At 39.3% G+C, this 14,949-nt stretch overlaps 1 protein-coding gene across 1 annotated transcript; it reads right to left on the bottom strand.

Annotated features, from left to right (window-relative positions):
- Positions 1 to 316: 316 nt before the first annotated feature.
- Positions 317 to 13,859, bottom strand: LOC137294093 (uncharacterized). The gene is made up of 14 exons (XM_067825041.1): positions 13,366 to 13,859; positions 12,957 to 13,010; positions 12,073 to 12,303; positions 11,711 to 11,764; positions 11,319 to 11,552; positions 6,527 to 6,580; positions 6,145 to 6,378; positions 6,002 to 6,055; positions 2,800 to 3,033; positions 2,289 to 2,342; positions 1,793 to 2,029; positions 1,169 to 1,288; positions 950 to 1,039; positions 317 to 416 (listed from the first exon to the last, which is right to left on the bottom strand). Exons 1-13 carry the CDS (start codon positions 13,549 to 13,551, stop codon positions 950 to 952), a joined length of 1,836 nt encoding a protein of 611 aa, XP_067681142.1. The 5' UTR covers positions 13,552 to 13,859; the 3' UTR covers positions 317 to 416.
- Between the last annotated feature and the right edge of the window lie 1,090 nt (positions 13,860 to 14,949).

Here is a 14,949-nt window from a genome sequence, read left to right as displayed (position 1 = left end):
ACTGTAGCATGTCCTGGTCATGAAAGATGTCTTGGATAATCTACGTGTATTTGTCTTTGGAATGAATTTCCGATATTACCTGGAATATTTCTGTTGATCAGTTTTATGCGATACTATTTTTATTATCGATTATTAATAATAACCAGAGACGTATCCATTTTTCCCAAAACAACTGCTTTCAATCTCGGTAGGGAAGGAGTATTTTGAAAAATGTGAAGCATTTGCAAAACTATCCTACGCATCTGTGCCTGAAAACAGCTACAATCAAGCAGTATTTAGTGCACAATGTTTATTGTAAACAAAAACACAAACAGTATAAAATAACAGCACTGTATTTTGACAAGAATACAGCAATTCACTTCATGAGGATGTACGTTGATATGTTTAGCCATGGACCGACTGGAGGCCTTCTGAAACTGAATTCAAACAGAGAGAACAATATCGGGTGTACACAAAATTTTGTGTTTAGAAAGTGCTTTGAATGTTGTGATAGCGATATAGGAGGACCTAACGGTATAACATGTTTTCATCAGTCATGTCACACACAGGTCGGACCTGAACAATTATTTGTGTTCCAGGAGTGTTTATCTAACAAAGATCAGTGGGAGCAAGACACATATTCAGACAAGAAATGTCGACCTAGGTTGAATACTTCGATTGAACATATAACGTTAGGTTAAAAAGAAACCTAAACTCAAAATACAACAGTATTCCATTTCGTGTGAAGGGCAAAGGATTAGGTACCCTGTAATTCCTGTAGCACCCACCATTTGGTATAAAAAGTATGCCTTTGCCACGCTAATACGGTGATCTGGGGTTTTTTTCAATGACAATTTAATATCATTAGAATCATGAGGGCCTGTTTTTGAAACGACGTCATATATAATAGACTGTCGTGAAAAATTAGCACCTTTGCAAACAAAGAACAGTTGGGAAACCAACTGCATACCTAGGCGAGTTGCCCACACGTGTCAGAGAGCAGCTGAAAGTTAGGATCACTCCATGCCTGGTACAGGACCGACACCCTGCACGTCATATGCTGCAGCAAAGAAACAAAAGACCTACAGCACCATGACGAATAACAAGTAATAAACAAAACAATGAGAAATGGTATTTCATTTTCGGCGATTCTTTGTCTCTGAAGAACATTGGCCTCATCCAAGATTACCTGTGGCATGCTGCTGCTGGCGGGACAATCGGTGATTCCTTTGCCGTTCCCGTCGGGGTTGTTCATGCAAGAGGATGTCACTAGGTGAAGGTCAAATGAGTACTTAATGCCAGCAACTACCTGTAGACAGTCAGCATGTTCGTCAACAACTAAACAATACTACTACGATGCATATCATGTCTAGACTCCATAACTGAAGCAGTATTCTACAGGCGTTATTTCATTGGGGATGTTTCACCAGATCTTGTATTCCAACATAAAAGGAGTCATTCAGAATACACACTTATCAAGGGAGACATGATGGGGGACGATGGAGAATACCTGTGCCATCAAGTAATGGATGGTTTTTCATTCCATGTCATTTGAAATGAATAACATGGACGAAGATGATCAATATTGTTTCACCAGTCACAATCTATCTGACATACTGGTACGTTCACTTTCAACAAAACTAGAGCGAGTGGATGTATGCGATGTTTGTGATGAGTTGGTATTGTGTTGCGTTTACAGATATGTGGACAGCAGCAGTGCATTAAAGAGTCCAAATGGAAGACAATTCTAGTTAGGAAACAGTTAACTCAGTGATGATCTGTCAGTGATTGTGTTCAGTGTTAAGGGGCGAACCTGTTGGGTGACGTGGTCCACCTTCTCCGTCACCATCCGGAACATACTGTTCATCTTCCCGTTCAAAGCGTCCTCTGCGAATGACACAGCTTGTTGCATTGGCGCGGAGAGATGGGCGGGCTCCACACCTCCCAGAACAGGGGTGCTTCGTTTGCTTTCGGCAGAGCAGTGGTGGCCTGTCACTTGCTTCATGTTGGTCCAGGACTGGTACCAGACCGTCACTTCACACAGCTGGGTCTGAGGGTGTACATCACAATTCACTTAACAGCCGCATTACTGGAGGTGAAAAACTTGCCGACTTTTGAGTTCAATTATTCAATGGTCAAATACGTAAAAGAACATCATTGTCCAAAGGAAGTTTAGGCATGGCAAAGAAATGAGAACTTATACATCGTATAGTTTTGGAAATAAATATCGGGAGCAATACTGAATCGTTGCTTCATTGTTTACTGAAAGTCGTTCAAGTTAACACTTAAGAAAACAAATTTCAGCTCACCTTATCTCCATTCTGAAGGCGCAGGGTAAGGATGTAGTTAATACCGGAGACGATCTGAAAGAAAAATGGTTTCAGAAACGTAAAGACCCTGCGCGAGGAAATCCAGCAAATGGCCACAGTGGTCTTATCTGACGAGTGTAGGTCAACAATCAAAGAAACGTTCCACGTGTTGATGAATGGTGTCGTTCAAAATATCCTCGGTGGTTTCCAGGTGACTATGCTTGTCGTAAGAGGCGACTAACGGGATCGGGTGGTCAGACTAGCTGACTTGGTTGACACATGTCATCAGTTCCCCATTGCGCAGATTGATGCTCATGTTGTTGATCACTGGATTGTCTGGTCCAGACTCGATTATTTACAGACCGTTGCCATATAGCTGGAATATTGCTAAGTGCGACGTAAAACTAAACTCACTCACTCACTCGGTGGTTTCCCATCCATCCAACTGACAAACCAAAAGTCCTAATAAGTGTCTTTAACTCAAGAAACGCATCAACAGAAACGTCCTTACTTGTTTTCTGGCGTTGACAACTTTGACCAAAGCATTCTGTGCACCTTGAATTCCGTTGATCTCTGTGAGAGCAAAGTTGGCCACTTCCTGAATCTCTGCACTGTTGACATCCACACCGGTGGGACCCCCGAGAAGACCCCCAGCACGCTTGGTCACCTGGCTACAGCTGTGCTCTGTCATTTCCTTCCTGTGGAGCCAGGGCTGGGACCAGATCTTCACATAACAGATCTGGGTCTGAAGGTAGACAGGTGACTTAATGATCGGGTGACAGTGTAACACAAAGATAACTAGACAGGTGTGGCGTTAAATTTGTGCCTGTCAGAATGTTTGGACCTACTCGACAACTTCAGAATATGTGTGTGGGTTAAGGTACACTACATTCTGTGTGTGGGTTAAGGTACACTACATTCTGTGTGGGGGTTAAGGTACACTACATTCTGTGTGTGGATTAATGTACTTTACTTCTTCTAGTAGTTACCGAAGATTACAAATAAGAAACATCATACTATTACAACATGAGCATGAATATAAACAATTGGATGTTTACAGACATATGTACAGAAGTTTATGACATAAAGAGAATCATTCTGTGTAACAGTTCATATGTTGAGGTTTCAGGTCATATACATACAAAGACAAGCGTAACAAAATGTTTTCCCATAGTGTTGAATCTATACAATTATAAAAGTCGTTTTCTGTTCCAAAGAGAAATGACAACACATCTTGTTCATCTTGCATTTCAAATATTACGTAAGTTTCAACGTCAAGTGTATCAATTAAGTATGCAAAGAAATCATTTCGTTGTTGCATTAGACTTTCACAGTGGAGGAGTATATGAAAGTCATAGTCAAATATTTGTTTGTTACAGAGAGAACACTCCTTTGATATTATTCCTTTGGATGATATTTTGACACAAAATTGCAAGGAAAATTTGTACTTAGGATGTTTATATGCCACTTGCCAGAGAGTATGATCAGAGAGTGTGGTATGAATTGTTGCGAAAAATGACATTTTTGAGCGATAGAAGGTTTGTCATCGCAATAATTGTTCTTCACAACTACAATACAGTAGCATTCACAATTCGTCTCCAGGTTTTTGGAGGAAATATGCCTTGAGCAATATATTTATCAAGATATGTCTTTAGGTTATACTTTTCATATACTGATAGGAGATCACCACAGATGTTGTTAGAGTTTATTGGAGTTGTAATAGCAGCACAGAAGATGTGTTTTGAAAAGTTGTTACACTCAGTGTTACATAGTCTCCCAAGAAATAGTAGTTTACATTTATCGATATAGCCAATTACTGACCATAATCCTAAGTTTACAGTAGTAGATATTGATGATTACCTCTTGCACAAGCCGAGCAAATTACCTCTGTGTTTGTTCAAAGGTGTCAACTTGTTGGCCTTTCATGTTTGGTAGTACTTCACAGCCATAGAGACTAGTTATATCATCCTGAGCCATATCTTAACACAAGTGATTGGGTGTAGGCCAGAATCGTTCAATCCAATAGACCTAAGTGAGTTAAAATTTTGTCTTGCTTTCTGACAGTACCTGTAACTTCTGGTTTTTGACAGGTTACTTGTAGAGGGTACACCCCCATATATTTTAGATTCTGATACGGGGATTGGTATGTTACCAAGGTTGAAGTGGAAGTTTAGATCATAGTTATTTCGTTTGCTAAAAACGATGATTGTACTTTTTGACGGGTTATATGTTAGACGCCAATTAGAAGCGCATGTGTAGACAATATCAAGTGATGTCTGTAGATCATTAGGGGATGCGCTTACCAGTGTAGTGTCGTCAGCAAGCAAGACAGATGGAACATCCATGCCATAGACATGGATACCACAATTCGCGTCTCTTAATGATGCAATTAAATCATTAATAAAGATGAGAAAAAACCAAGAGAATATACCCCCTCCCCATTGTCCAACACCTTGTTTGATCAAGTACATTTCTGATCTCTCGCCATGATATGCAACCAACGATTGGCAATTGGTATAACAGTTTCCAAGTATTTCCTCTAATACAAGATCATGAAGCTTATAGAATAAACCATCGTGCCAAATTCTGTCGAAAGCTTTTGAATTGTCGAGAAAGGCTGTGATGATTAAAGTATTGTATACTCTCCGTGGGAGTAAACACAGACATAATAGCACCATGCTCTTTTCGAAATCCAAATTGTAACTTTGATTTGATTTGATTTGGGATTTGATTTGAGCAGTTTATTTTCAATCCGCTCGAGCAAGAGCTTTTCAAATAGTTTACCCGGGCAAGATGTCAGTGTGATACCCCTGTAGTTTCTAGGGTCGTTTTTATCATTTTTACCTTTGTTCATTGATATTACCATTCCAATTCTATATTTGTATGGGATATATTGAGATTCAATCATATGATTGAATAGTTTGCATAAATGATTAATGGATGCATCACCTACATATACTATATGCTCGTTTGTAATTTTGTCCGGACCTAGGGATTTGTTTTTGCTAAGGGACTTAATAGCATCCTTTGTTTCATCAAATAGAAAGTCTCTCTCTAGTTATTCATCGTAATCGTCAGTGCTGCTATTGTCAATTTCCTGGACTAGCTGAGATATGTGATTTTTTAAATTATCATCAAATGTTTTTTATTCATGTGGTTGAGCTAGATCAGCACAGTATTTGCCCATATTTTGCATACTTCAGAGGGCTTTGAGTAGAATTTGACAGGGTGTAGAGTAGAATTTGTACCTCTGAGAAAAAGTGCACAAATCAGTATGGATCTCCGTAAAAATCGGGGTCTGAAGGTAGACAATATACAACATAGGTCTGTGTTTACGGTAGACAGGAAACGTAATGGCAGGTGCACCATAAAGATATGCTTCAGAATATATGTGTGGCTTAAGGTGGATTAGAACCTCAATGATCAGGTTACAGCTGTAGTATAATAAATATATGTATAGTTGTAGTGGTGATAGTTTAGGTCGTTAGAAACTTTATGATCAGGTTACAGGGGTAACATAAACAACTGTATATGAGTAGCGTTTATTGTGTATCTCTGAGAAAGCTTGGAAATGACCGACAGCTTCTCAATCTAGGTCTTGTTTTACAGGAGGCTAGAGGCCTAATGGTCAGGTAACAGGCACACAACATTATGAAGCACATCACCTCAAAATGGTTAAGAAATGTTAGAACACATAATGAAATAGGACTCACCTTGTCCCCTTCCTTCAGACGCATGGTCAGGATGTAGTTCATTCCAGCAACCACCTGAAACGGTTGAAGAACTCAGTGTAGGGTGCACACTCAACACATGATGACTTTCATTACTAATCTAGCACACATTATAATGGCCTTACCTGAGTTTTGGCTGAGATGATTTGTACCATGCTGTTTTGGGCATTCTGCACTCCGTTGATCTCTCCCAGGGCAAAGTTGGCCATGTCCTTTACGTCAGGACTGTTGACGTCCGCGTTAATCAGACCGCCGGGCATCCCGATGTCCCGCCTTTTGGCGTTAACACAACTATGGTGGGTCATCTGGGTCATGTGTGTCCATGGCTGGTCCCAGATGGTCACATCACAGATCTGAGTCTGAAAAACAGTAACACGTGGCTGCATTAACCCTGAACGTGGGAAAATGGTATTTTATGAAATATATTTACAAATAGAACTGTGACAAATTCATTTCAGTAGTTGTAAAAATCTCAGATCAGTGACCCCTGTCTAACATGAAACATACCTGGCTTCCATCACTCAGGCGGATCTTCAGGAAGTAGTTCATGCCAGCAACCACCTGAAATCAACACCAATGATAATGAAATATCTAACAGAACCTATAAATTGTCATATATGTTTGTTAAGCACATCTAATTTGAGATCCTAATGTGTTTTTTCATGATCATGGCATTCGATGACATATAGTGTCAAACCATTTCTGGGCAGTGTAAGCTACAGAGAGATGTCTTTTTCGAAAATACATCTAAATGCATTCAGGCCACTATTGGTCTAGCCCGAGGCGAGTCAAAACTACTCCATCTATATAACAACGGCGACGAAATTTATTATGTTTGTTATTACTGGACAAGCAGAGTACATGTGTTATATATTCCCATCTCTTTTGCCAAGATGAATTCATGGAAGATCACACGACAAAGATGTAATCCCTTGGAACTGGCTTCATAGATTCAATATATGAATGCATGCTGCTTTTTAAGATAGATAATACCTAAAAGCATATTTAAGACGATAACATTGCAGTTTCTTTTTTAGCATTTCCCTGTAGGACAGAAACTGGAGTAGTAGAAAAATCACCAGTACATATCCGAAGGTCTTTGGCCAGTACACGATCAAGTTTAGCCAAATGACATTTTGCAACATTCATGAAAACCTGATAGACATATTCCTATATAGACTAGACTGGTGTCTTGTACAAAGAAGCAGAGAAGGTTTATCACTTTGTGCCAGAAACACTATTCAGTAAATTGAGTCTTTGTACATTTTGATGAGATTTACTTGATGTGGTTGGACTAAGTGAGTCTTTGATCAAGGATTACACCCAAAACTATAAAACCAGAAACGAATATCATGTCAGTACCGCCAATGTGTAACATTAGAGGAACTTTATAGTCTCTTAGCAGTGAAAACGTACCGATGAGTTTCACTGCAAGCAGGCTATAAGTCTCGTGAAGAACATTGCCACTGATTTAGAAGTTGATACTTTGAATCCTTACTTTGAACACCAAAGATCAACAGAAATTAGAGCTAATTGCATAGATTTGTGAACAATGTCAGTGTATCCTGTATAGTTAACGAACTTCAGACACGCATTGACCAGAACCAACCTGAATTGTTCGTTCAGTTAGAGATGACTGTATCTACAGTAAAAAGTTACTATGCTCCAAATCTTGACAGTTTGAAGCGTTCTTCAGACAATCCATCGGCACTTGGAGATGTATTCTTGTCTTTTGCAGATTTTAATTATTCTAGGTTGAAGGACAAATCATGTTCACGAAAGGATTTCAGTAAAGATTCTAAAATCATAGGAATAATATCATTCTCGAAATTTGTGATTTCATTTTCAGTGTTGCTAACAATCTCAAACTTCTCTGTTAAAAGATGTGCTTTTGTCTTTGAGGGAAACACCGCTTTGATTCAAGACAGGAAATGGGGATCTTTATTGGTTGTCACTAATCCTATTTACATTGGCTCAAATTGAGGAAAAAGAAATCAGTCTGTTCATTGTAGATATGCACGATCGCCAGCTACTTAGTGGGAGTCCGGCGTCACCGAGGTGTTCTGGAAGAAGGATCGGAGATAAACTGAGATCTTGCGGTTCATGGGCTGTTCCCTCAAAGGGGGACGACAGTTAGTTGCAGGCCGTCTCGGATGCAAAAAATAACCCCAAGGTTTCATTGAGTATGGTCTCCAGGACCATGTAAGATCCACCCAAAAGTCGTTAGTCTTATCAAAACGGGACAAGTTATCTGATATTAAAGGTCACATATACTTTAATAGGGTACAAATGCAAAATCACTTGCTGACATCGTTATAAATGAAACCCCGTCATTAAAACTGCTCATTGCGATCTTTAATTACCTTAAATCGACCTTTTTGTCAACAGTGCACAATTCTCAGCCGCAAACGAAATTTCAACCAATCAGAGCGGCGCGTCTCCGTGACGCAATAGTGGGTATAGAAATGAGGGTCTGTGCAGTATTCATCTATATTTCAGGGGTTAAACTATTTCGTTTACAGGTTTGTACAAACCTGAAATCGCGAAAGCTGTTGAGAAAAATGAAAGCTATATGTTCTTTAGTATATATCATTTAGTTTTGTCTCCTGCTTTGCCTAGTTTTCAAGTTACAACCCTTGATTTCATAGACGATTCTGTCAAAATCACTTGCTGTCGCTAGGTTGTAATCCGTGTTAGGTGGTATAAACCTACACGTTATTTGTTATCATTCACTTGATGCTCAGTTAATGAATTTATGACAGGTATTATTAGTGGTAACGCCACTTAGATTACCCGACAAAGGCCCCCTTTTGGCATTTCTTTTGTCTGGATCGATCAAAGGATCAACCGATAACACGCTGATTGATTAATTAGTTTTATGGGGATTTAAATGGGGGATTTGTCAAAAGGTAGTGTTTATGTATGTACATTTACTAATCTATACTGATTACACTCTGTCGTGTCTGTGTCTGTGTAAAACAACACCTTTCTTTCAAAGAATTAACCGCCAATACATTGATTGATTGCTCATTATTGGCTAACTAAATAACTTTTTAAAAAAGAATGACGCACATTATGCAATTAGTTGCCAGGTGTGCTATCTTGGGTAACCAATGAAACTATACAGCCATGTGAAAAACCTGAAACGATACATCATGTTTTCGTTTATTAAACTGTTAAAAGACACATCACTTGGGAAATCTGCAGATGAATTGTATATCACTTGTTTTTGTGGATATTGATGGATACATTCCTCGAACAAGGTAATAGCTTGACATTGCTCCTATAACGTTAATTTTAATATCTGCATTTTTGTTTTTAATAGGTTGTCGTAGCTTTCAACAGAATCATTGTTTTCGTCGTGAAGTGTAATGATGCAGACGACATACACTAGGGCGTGCGTGCGAATTATGATTCATATAGGAAAACTATGAAATGTCTACATATTACATTCCTGTTTTACATTCGCAGATCGCTTCTTTTTAATAGAATGCATACAAGTATGATTATAAAGTAATTAGGATCATGAGACCAAGTATAAAGACGTATATTGACAAGAGTCTACATACGGGTGAGTGAACGTGAAGAAATTTATCGCGCAGTATTTTCACTTCGACCCCAACCTTGCTTAGGCTATGTTACAGGTTGTGTCATGCAAACTCCTTTTGGTAATGATTCAAATACATATTTATGTAGTTTTGATTTTCTAACGTGATGAGAATAAACCATACATAATCTCATTAATTCAAATGGATTTGACTTCACGATTTTCAAAAATGGCGGCGCCCAGTCTTGGGATGAATGCTATTTAAGTTTGTTTTCAACGACCTACAAAAGGACAATTACTTTCTACTGGTAGTAAAATATGTATTTCATTGATGGATAATAGGAGTTTGCCTGACATTGCTTATAACATAACAATTTCACTTGGAAGTGAGGTGGAAGTCAATATAACATTGCTTGCAACATAAATGTCACTTCGACCCCCACCTTGCTTCCTTGGAAAAAGTCCTTATGTTAAAAGTTGTGTCATGCAAAATCCTTTTGGCCATGATTCAGTTGCATATTTAACTACTAGTAAAATGTAGTTTTGATTTTCTAACTTGATGAGAACAAATCATAATCTTAATAATTGTAACGGACTTTGGCCCGTGACTTCAGGATTTTAAAAATGGCGGCGCCCTGTCTGAGGATGACTGCTATTTAAGTTTGTTTTCACCGACTTACAAAATCAAAATTACTTTCTACTGATAGTCAAATATGTATTTTATTGATGGACATTAGGATTTTACATGACATTGCTTATATCATAACACTTTCACTCTTGGAATCGGTCAGTATAAGGGGTTAATATAAGATTACTTACGATCATAATATTGTCACTTCGACCACAACCTCGTTTCCGAGGAAGAAAGCGTTATATCCATGCAAAATCCTTTGTCAGCAATGTGTAGTAAGCAGTCTTGATTTTATAAACTCGATGAAACTTAAACTCCATTTTCTATCCTGGAAGCGTGGTAGTGGGCGAACCATCCGATTTAGTATACACCACAGGCTTCCACAAAGCTCACTTCGCACACACTAACAACCAGTTTAGGCACAAACTACGGAGTCTGGTGGAAATCTGTGCATAGTGACAACATCACCCGACCCAGAGGAACACTTGACGGCAACACAACAATTCGGCATGTCTTTGGTGACGTCGAGAAATCAGCAAATGACGAGATTCCTACACATTTTCTATATATTTAACTGGAAACCGTTCCATCTATGACGTCACTGCAGGGCTCTGGCGACAGAGTTACGTAACCTGTCTGTGGTTTCGTTTGCGGGCGAGAGAGAAGCAGACGGCTTTTTAGCAACTTTTAAGCGCTTGGTATTAATTAACCACAAGTTGTTTTAGAAAATAATGGTGTTTCGTTTATGACTAACCAAAAGTCTTTCATATGCAGTGATTAAAAGAGTACCAAAAAATTGAGTTTAGTGGTCCTTTAAGGGGTGTACTTCTGTAAATGATCATGCCTGGACCAGGCAGTCCAGTGACCAACGCAATGAGAATCGATCTACGCAACTGGGATTCGATGACATGTGTCATTCATATCAGCGAGAATGACCACCCGATCCCGTTAGTCGCCTCTTCATTCGAAAAACATGGGTTGTTGAGGGCCGTTTCTGACTCGGATCTTCAAGGGTCGTACATAGTGCATACAGCTGCATCATGTATATTTAGAGAAACTCTCTTAATTTGAATTACTTAATACATGGTAACATCGATTACTGCATACGATATTGACCTTACCTGAGTTTTAGCTGAAATGACGTCTACTATGCTGTTCTGGGCACCCATAAGTCTGTTCAGTTCGCCCAGGGCAAAGTTGGTCATGTTCTTTACGTCAGGACTATTGATGTCCGCGTTGAACAGACCGCCGGGCATCCCAATGTCCCGCCTTTTGGCGTTAACGCAACTATGGTGGGTCATCTGAGTCATGTATGACCATGGCTGGTCCCAGATGGTCACATCACAGATCTGAGTCTGAAAAACGTACGGTGATGAATCACATGACCAGGACACGTAATCTAGAGTAGTATAATGGATTCATGAAATATATTTACAAATAAAAACATACCAAATTCATTTCATTAATTTAAAAAAAATCTCAGCTAAGTGACCATGTTTAATTTGAAACATACCTGGCTCCCATCACTCATGCGGATCTTCAGGAAGTAGTTTGTTCCAGAAACCACCTGAAATCAACACCAGTGATATCTGACAGAATCCACAAACCCGGGAAGCGCTCAAATAAAACGCGAGAAAAACGTTGCCATCGGTAAGGCATTTGGGGACACAAAAGTCACATTTACTAATAATTTCATAACTATATTAGAACGAAAACGTGCTATATCATATTTAACGTCCCTGTTTCCAGCAAGTTGGACTGATACGTCATTATGATAAAAGACATACTATTAATTTGTCCAGATGTCCGGTCGTTGATTCAGAATCGTTAATTGTGTTATAAATGTCAAGTTGTGTTATCCGCCTACGTACATACCTGGGTCTTGGCTGAGATGACTTGGTCCAGACCGTTGCGAACCCCTTGTAGCCTGTTCAGCGTAGTCACGGCATAGGTTGCCATTTTCAAGACGTCTGTACGGGTGACATTGACCGAGGTAGTAGCTCCAACAAGTCCGTCCCGCTTGGTGCGTGAAGTACATGCATGTTGGGTAACTTGTTTGTCGTTGAGCCAGACACGGGACCAGACGGTGACAGTGCAGGTCTGGGTCTGAAACATCCCGATCATACCCCTATTGTAAAGGATTTGCCGAGACTGCTGCTTCATGTCATTGATTTGCTGAAACGAGGCCTCAAAATACACTACAAGATGTATCTTGAAACATGTGACGAGCAGTGTGGTAGACATGTGTTCAAAACGTGGGTTAAGTACTTTGAAGACCCTGGTTCGAATCTATACATGTGTGAGGATCCCCCCTTTCAAAACTGCTGGGATATGATTAATATTGTGTAACACCATAAGACACAGGGTGATGCGCCCTTAAAATATTCGCATCTTCTTCCCACAGAATTGTCGACACAAAGTGGAAGCAACAGTTGTGAAGATATCGCCAGATGGTGATGCTCAGGACTGACTTGCACAAAGCGACCATAGCGCTACAATGATTGTAACTCCCATTCTTCACTATAGGCTTAAGATAGTCATAGCGCTAAGACTGCTTTGTGCAAGTGAGCCCAGGTCGTCGTGTGAGAGTGGGAGAATTATTCATAACGTCAGATGTTAACAGCTATATATGTTTTAAGTGATAGAGATATTATTCACTTACGGCTGTTTCATGGGTCTATACATACTGTATTCCTGATAACTAGCGAGAGCAGGAAAGCATATGTCAGTAAAGGTGTAAACCTCTGAATGGAACTCACCTCCTTTCCGTTCTTTATGTCGAGGGTCAAAAAGTACTTGATGCCGGCGACAACCTGTCCGACACAACAATAATGTCACAGTGAAAATACAGTCAGCTTTGGGTGTATCGAAATCGGATAAGGCGAAGTATATCTCGATGATAGTGTTTGTGGTACTGCGCCAAACTTGTGATTTTGAATTAAATAATTTTGCAAGAACATCTCAAAATGAACTTGAAATATTTTAACTGATTATGTCGAGGAAACTATTCATTGCTGTTTTAGACATCCATTTGAAAATTATACATACTAGAATGTAGAAAATTAAGAAGGGAAGTTTGGATGAACGGACAGCGGACAATGCCACAGGCCTGTGAGCAGGTAAGCCCTGATCCCAAATTATTTGCAGGAAAGGCATATTGACACCTACTTGAGTTTTAGCTTGCACAACAGACACCAGAGTATTCTGTGATCCGAGGAGTGTGTTTAGCTGGGTAAGGGCGAAGCTGGCCATCTGCTGAATGTCGTCCCTGTTCACGTCGACAGTCATGGGGCCGCCGATGAGTTGACTTGCAGCTAGTGGTAACACCACTAGGACCAAAGCTAGTATGTTCATTCTTTCTGGAAGTAAAGTGAAGCTCGGATCCCGTCTGAAATGACTTCTGTATATATACGTGAAATCCGTCCCACGTTCACCTGTTGTATCCCAGCCCAGCGATAACCTTTTCCTGGTGTTCTTTTACAGGTTCGTAATACTTCTACCTGCAAGCTGAAATTCCATCATCCGTATCCTTAATATTCATAACACCATAAATAACAGAGACCGATTAGGAGAAGTTCGTAGAATCACTTTATGTTAATGTATGGATGGCATTTCCGGACAAGTGCTAGTGCAATGCTATACATTTAGAAATAAAGTTGCACAAAATGCTCACTATTACTTATCACTACATGTTGTCTCTTATCGCTTCATTTACAGGACAACATGTATTAAAAGAATAAGTCATATCTCTAAACATAACCTCACAAATCTCGATACATGGTCATATAATCATTTTGATTTTTAATTAAATTAACAATACATGGACTGCTTGGGGTGCAGTATGTTTTCTTGTCTTATCTCTGACGTAGATGTAATCGTGTTGTGATCTGGGCTTGTGACATTGGTCAATGTTTCACAACTTTATTCAGATAACACAGATTACGGTATTAACTTTCTCGGTCATTTAGTGCTGACAACTCGGAAACCACCTCCTACAGGGAACCATTTTTACTTGTTTTGGGGATTGCAACGATCTACCTCTAGTCTCTGGAATGAAATATTTTACAGAACGGAGTGATTAAATTGTCATTTTTGTTGGATTTGATTCCCCCGATACAGGAGTCTTTACAGCATTATCGTGTTTGTTATACTTTGGACATAATTTAATTAAAGAATTCAAGCAAAGGAAAATTTGAATTACAACTATGTGTGTCTTGCTATTCAAAGTACATACGTCACAACAACATATCGAATTTTGTAAAATGTGAACCACAATTCGTTCATTGGGCTATGATAAACTATTGAGTTCCGATAGTTTCTGACCTTATGATCGCTTTGTGGAGCAGGACCCAAGTGATTTTAAATGTCTCTTATATTTGTAACTGAGATATGTGTCGATGATTGAACCCAACATCACAACATTGATATACGTTCACTTTCTGTTGGATTTCTCTGAGTTCTGATTAATCCAGAAATATATAAGGCAAAAGTGGAGCACAACTGGCGCCATTGAGGATACTTACACCTTGCTGAAATGTTTTACTCAAAACTTTCAAACAGGTGTTATCAATGCACAAGTCCAACATTTCAGTCTGTTTCCAGATAGTATTTGCTTTCATTTTTGCTCAATGTTTTGAAAGGGACAACGAAAGGAACGTTGTTCAAAATGTTTAAAAAGACTAAATGTTTGTGTTTGACCTAATGATTTCAGGCCCATGGTACATAAGTCGCACATATGTTGTCACTGCGTGA

Source organism: Haliotis asinina, chromosome 8 (assembly GCF_037392515.1).
Source record: "Haliotis asinina isolate JCU_RB_2024 chromosome 8, JCU_Hal_asi_v2, whole genome shotgun sequence".
NCBI classification, from domain to species: Eukaryota; Metazoa; Mollusca; class Gastropoda; order Lepetellida; family Haliotidae; genus Haliotis; species Haliotis asinina.
This window is presented reverse-complemented; position numbering and strand designations above follow the sequence as displayed.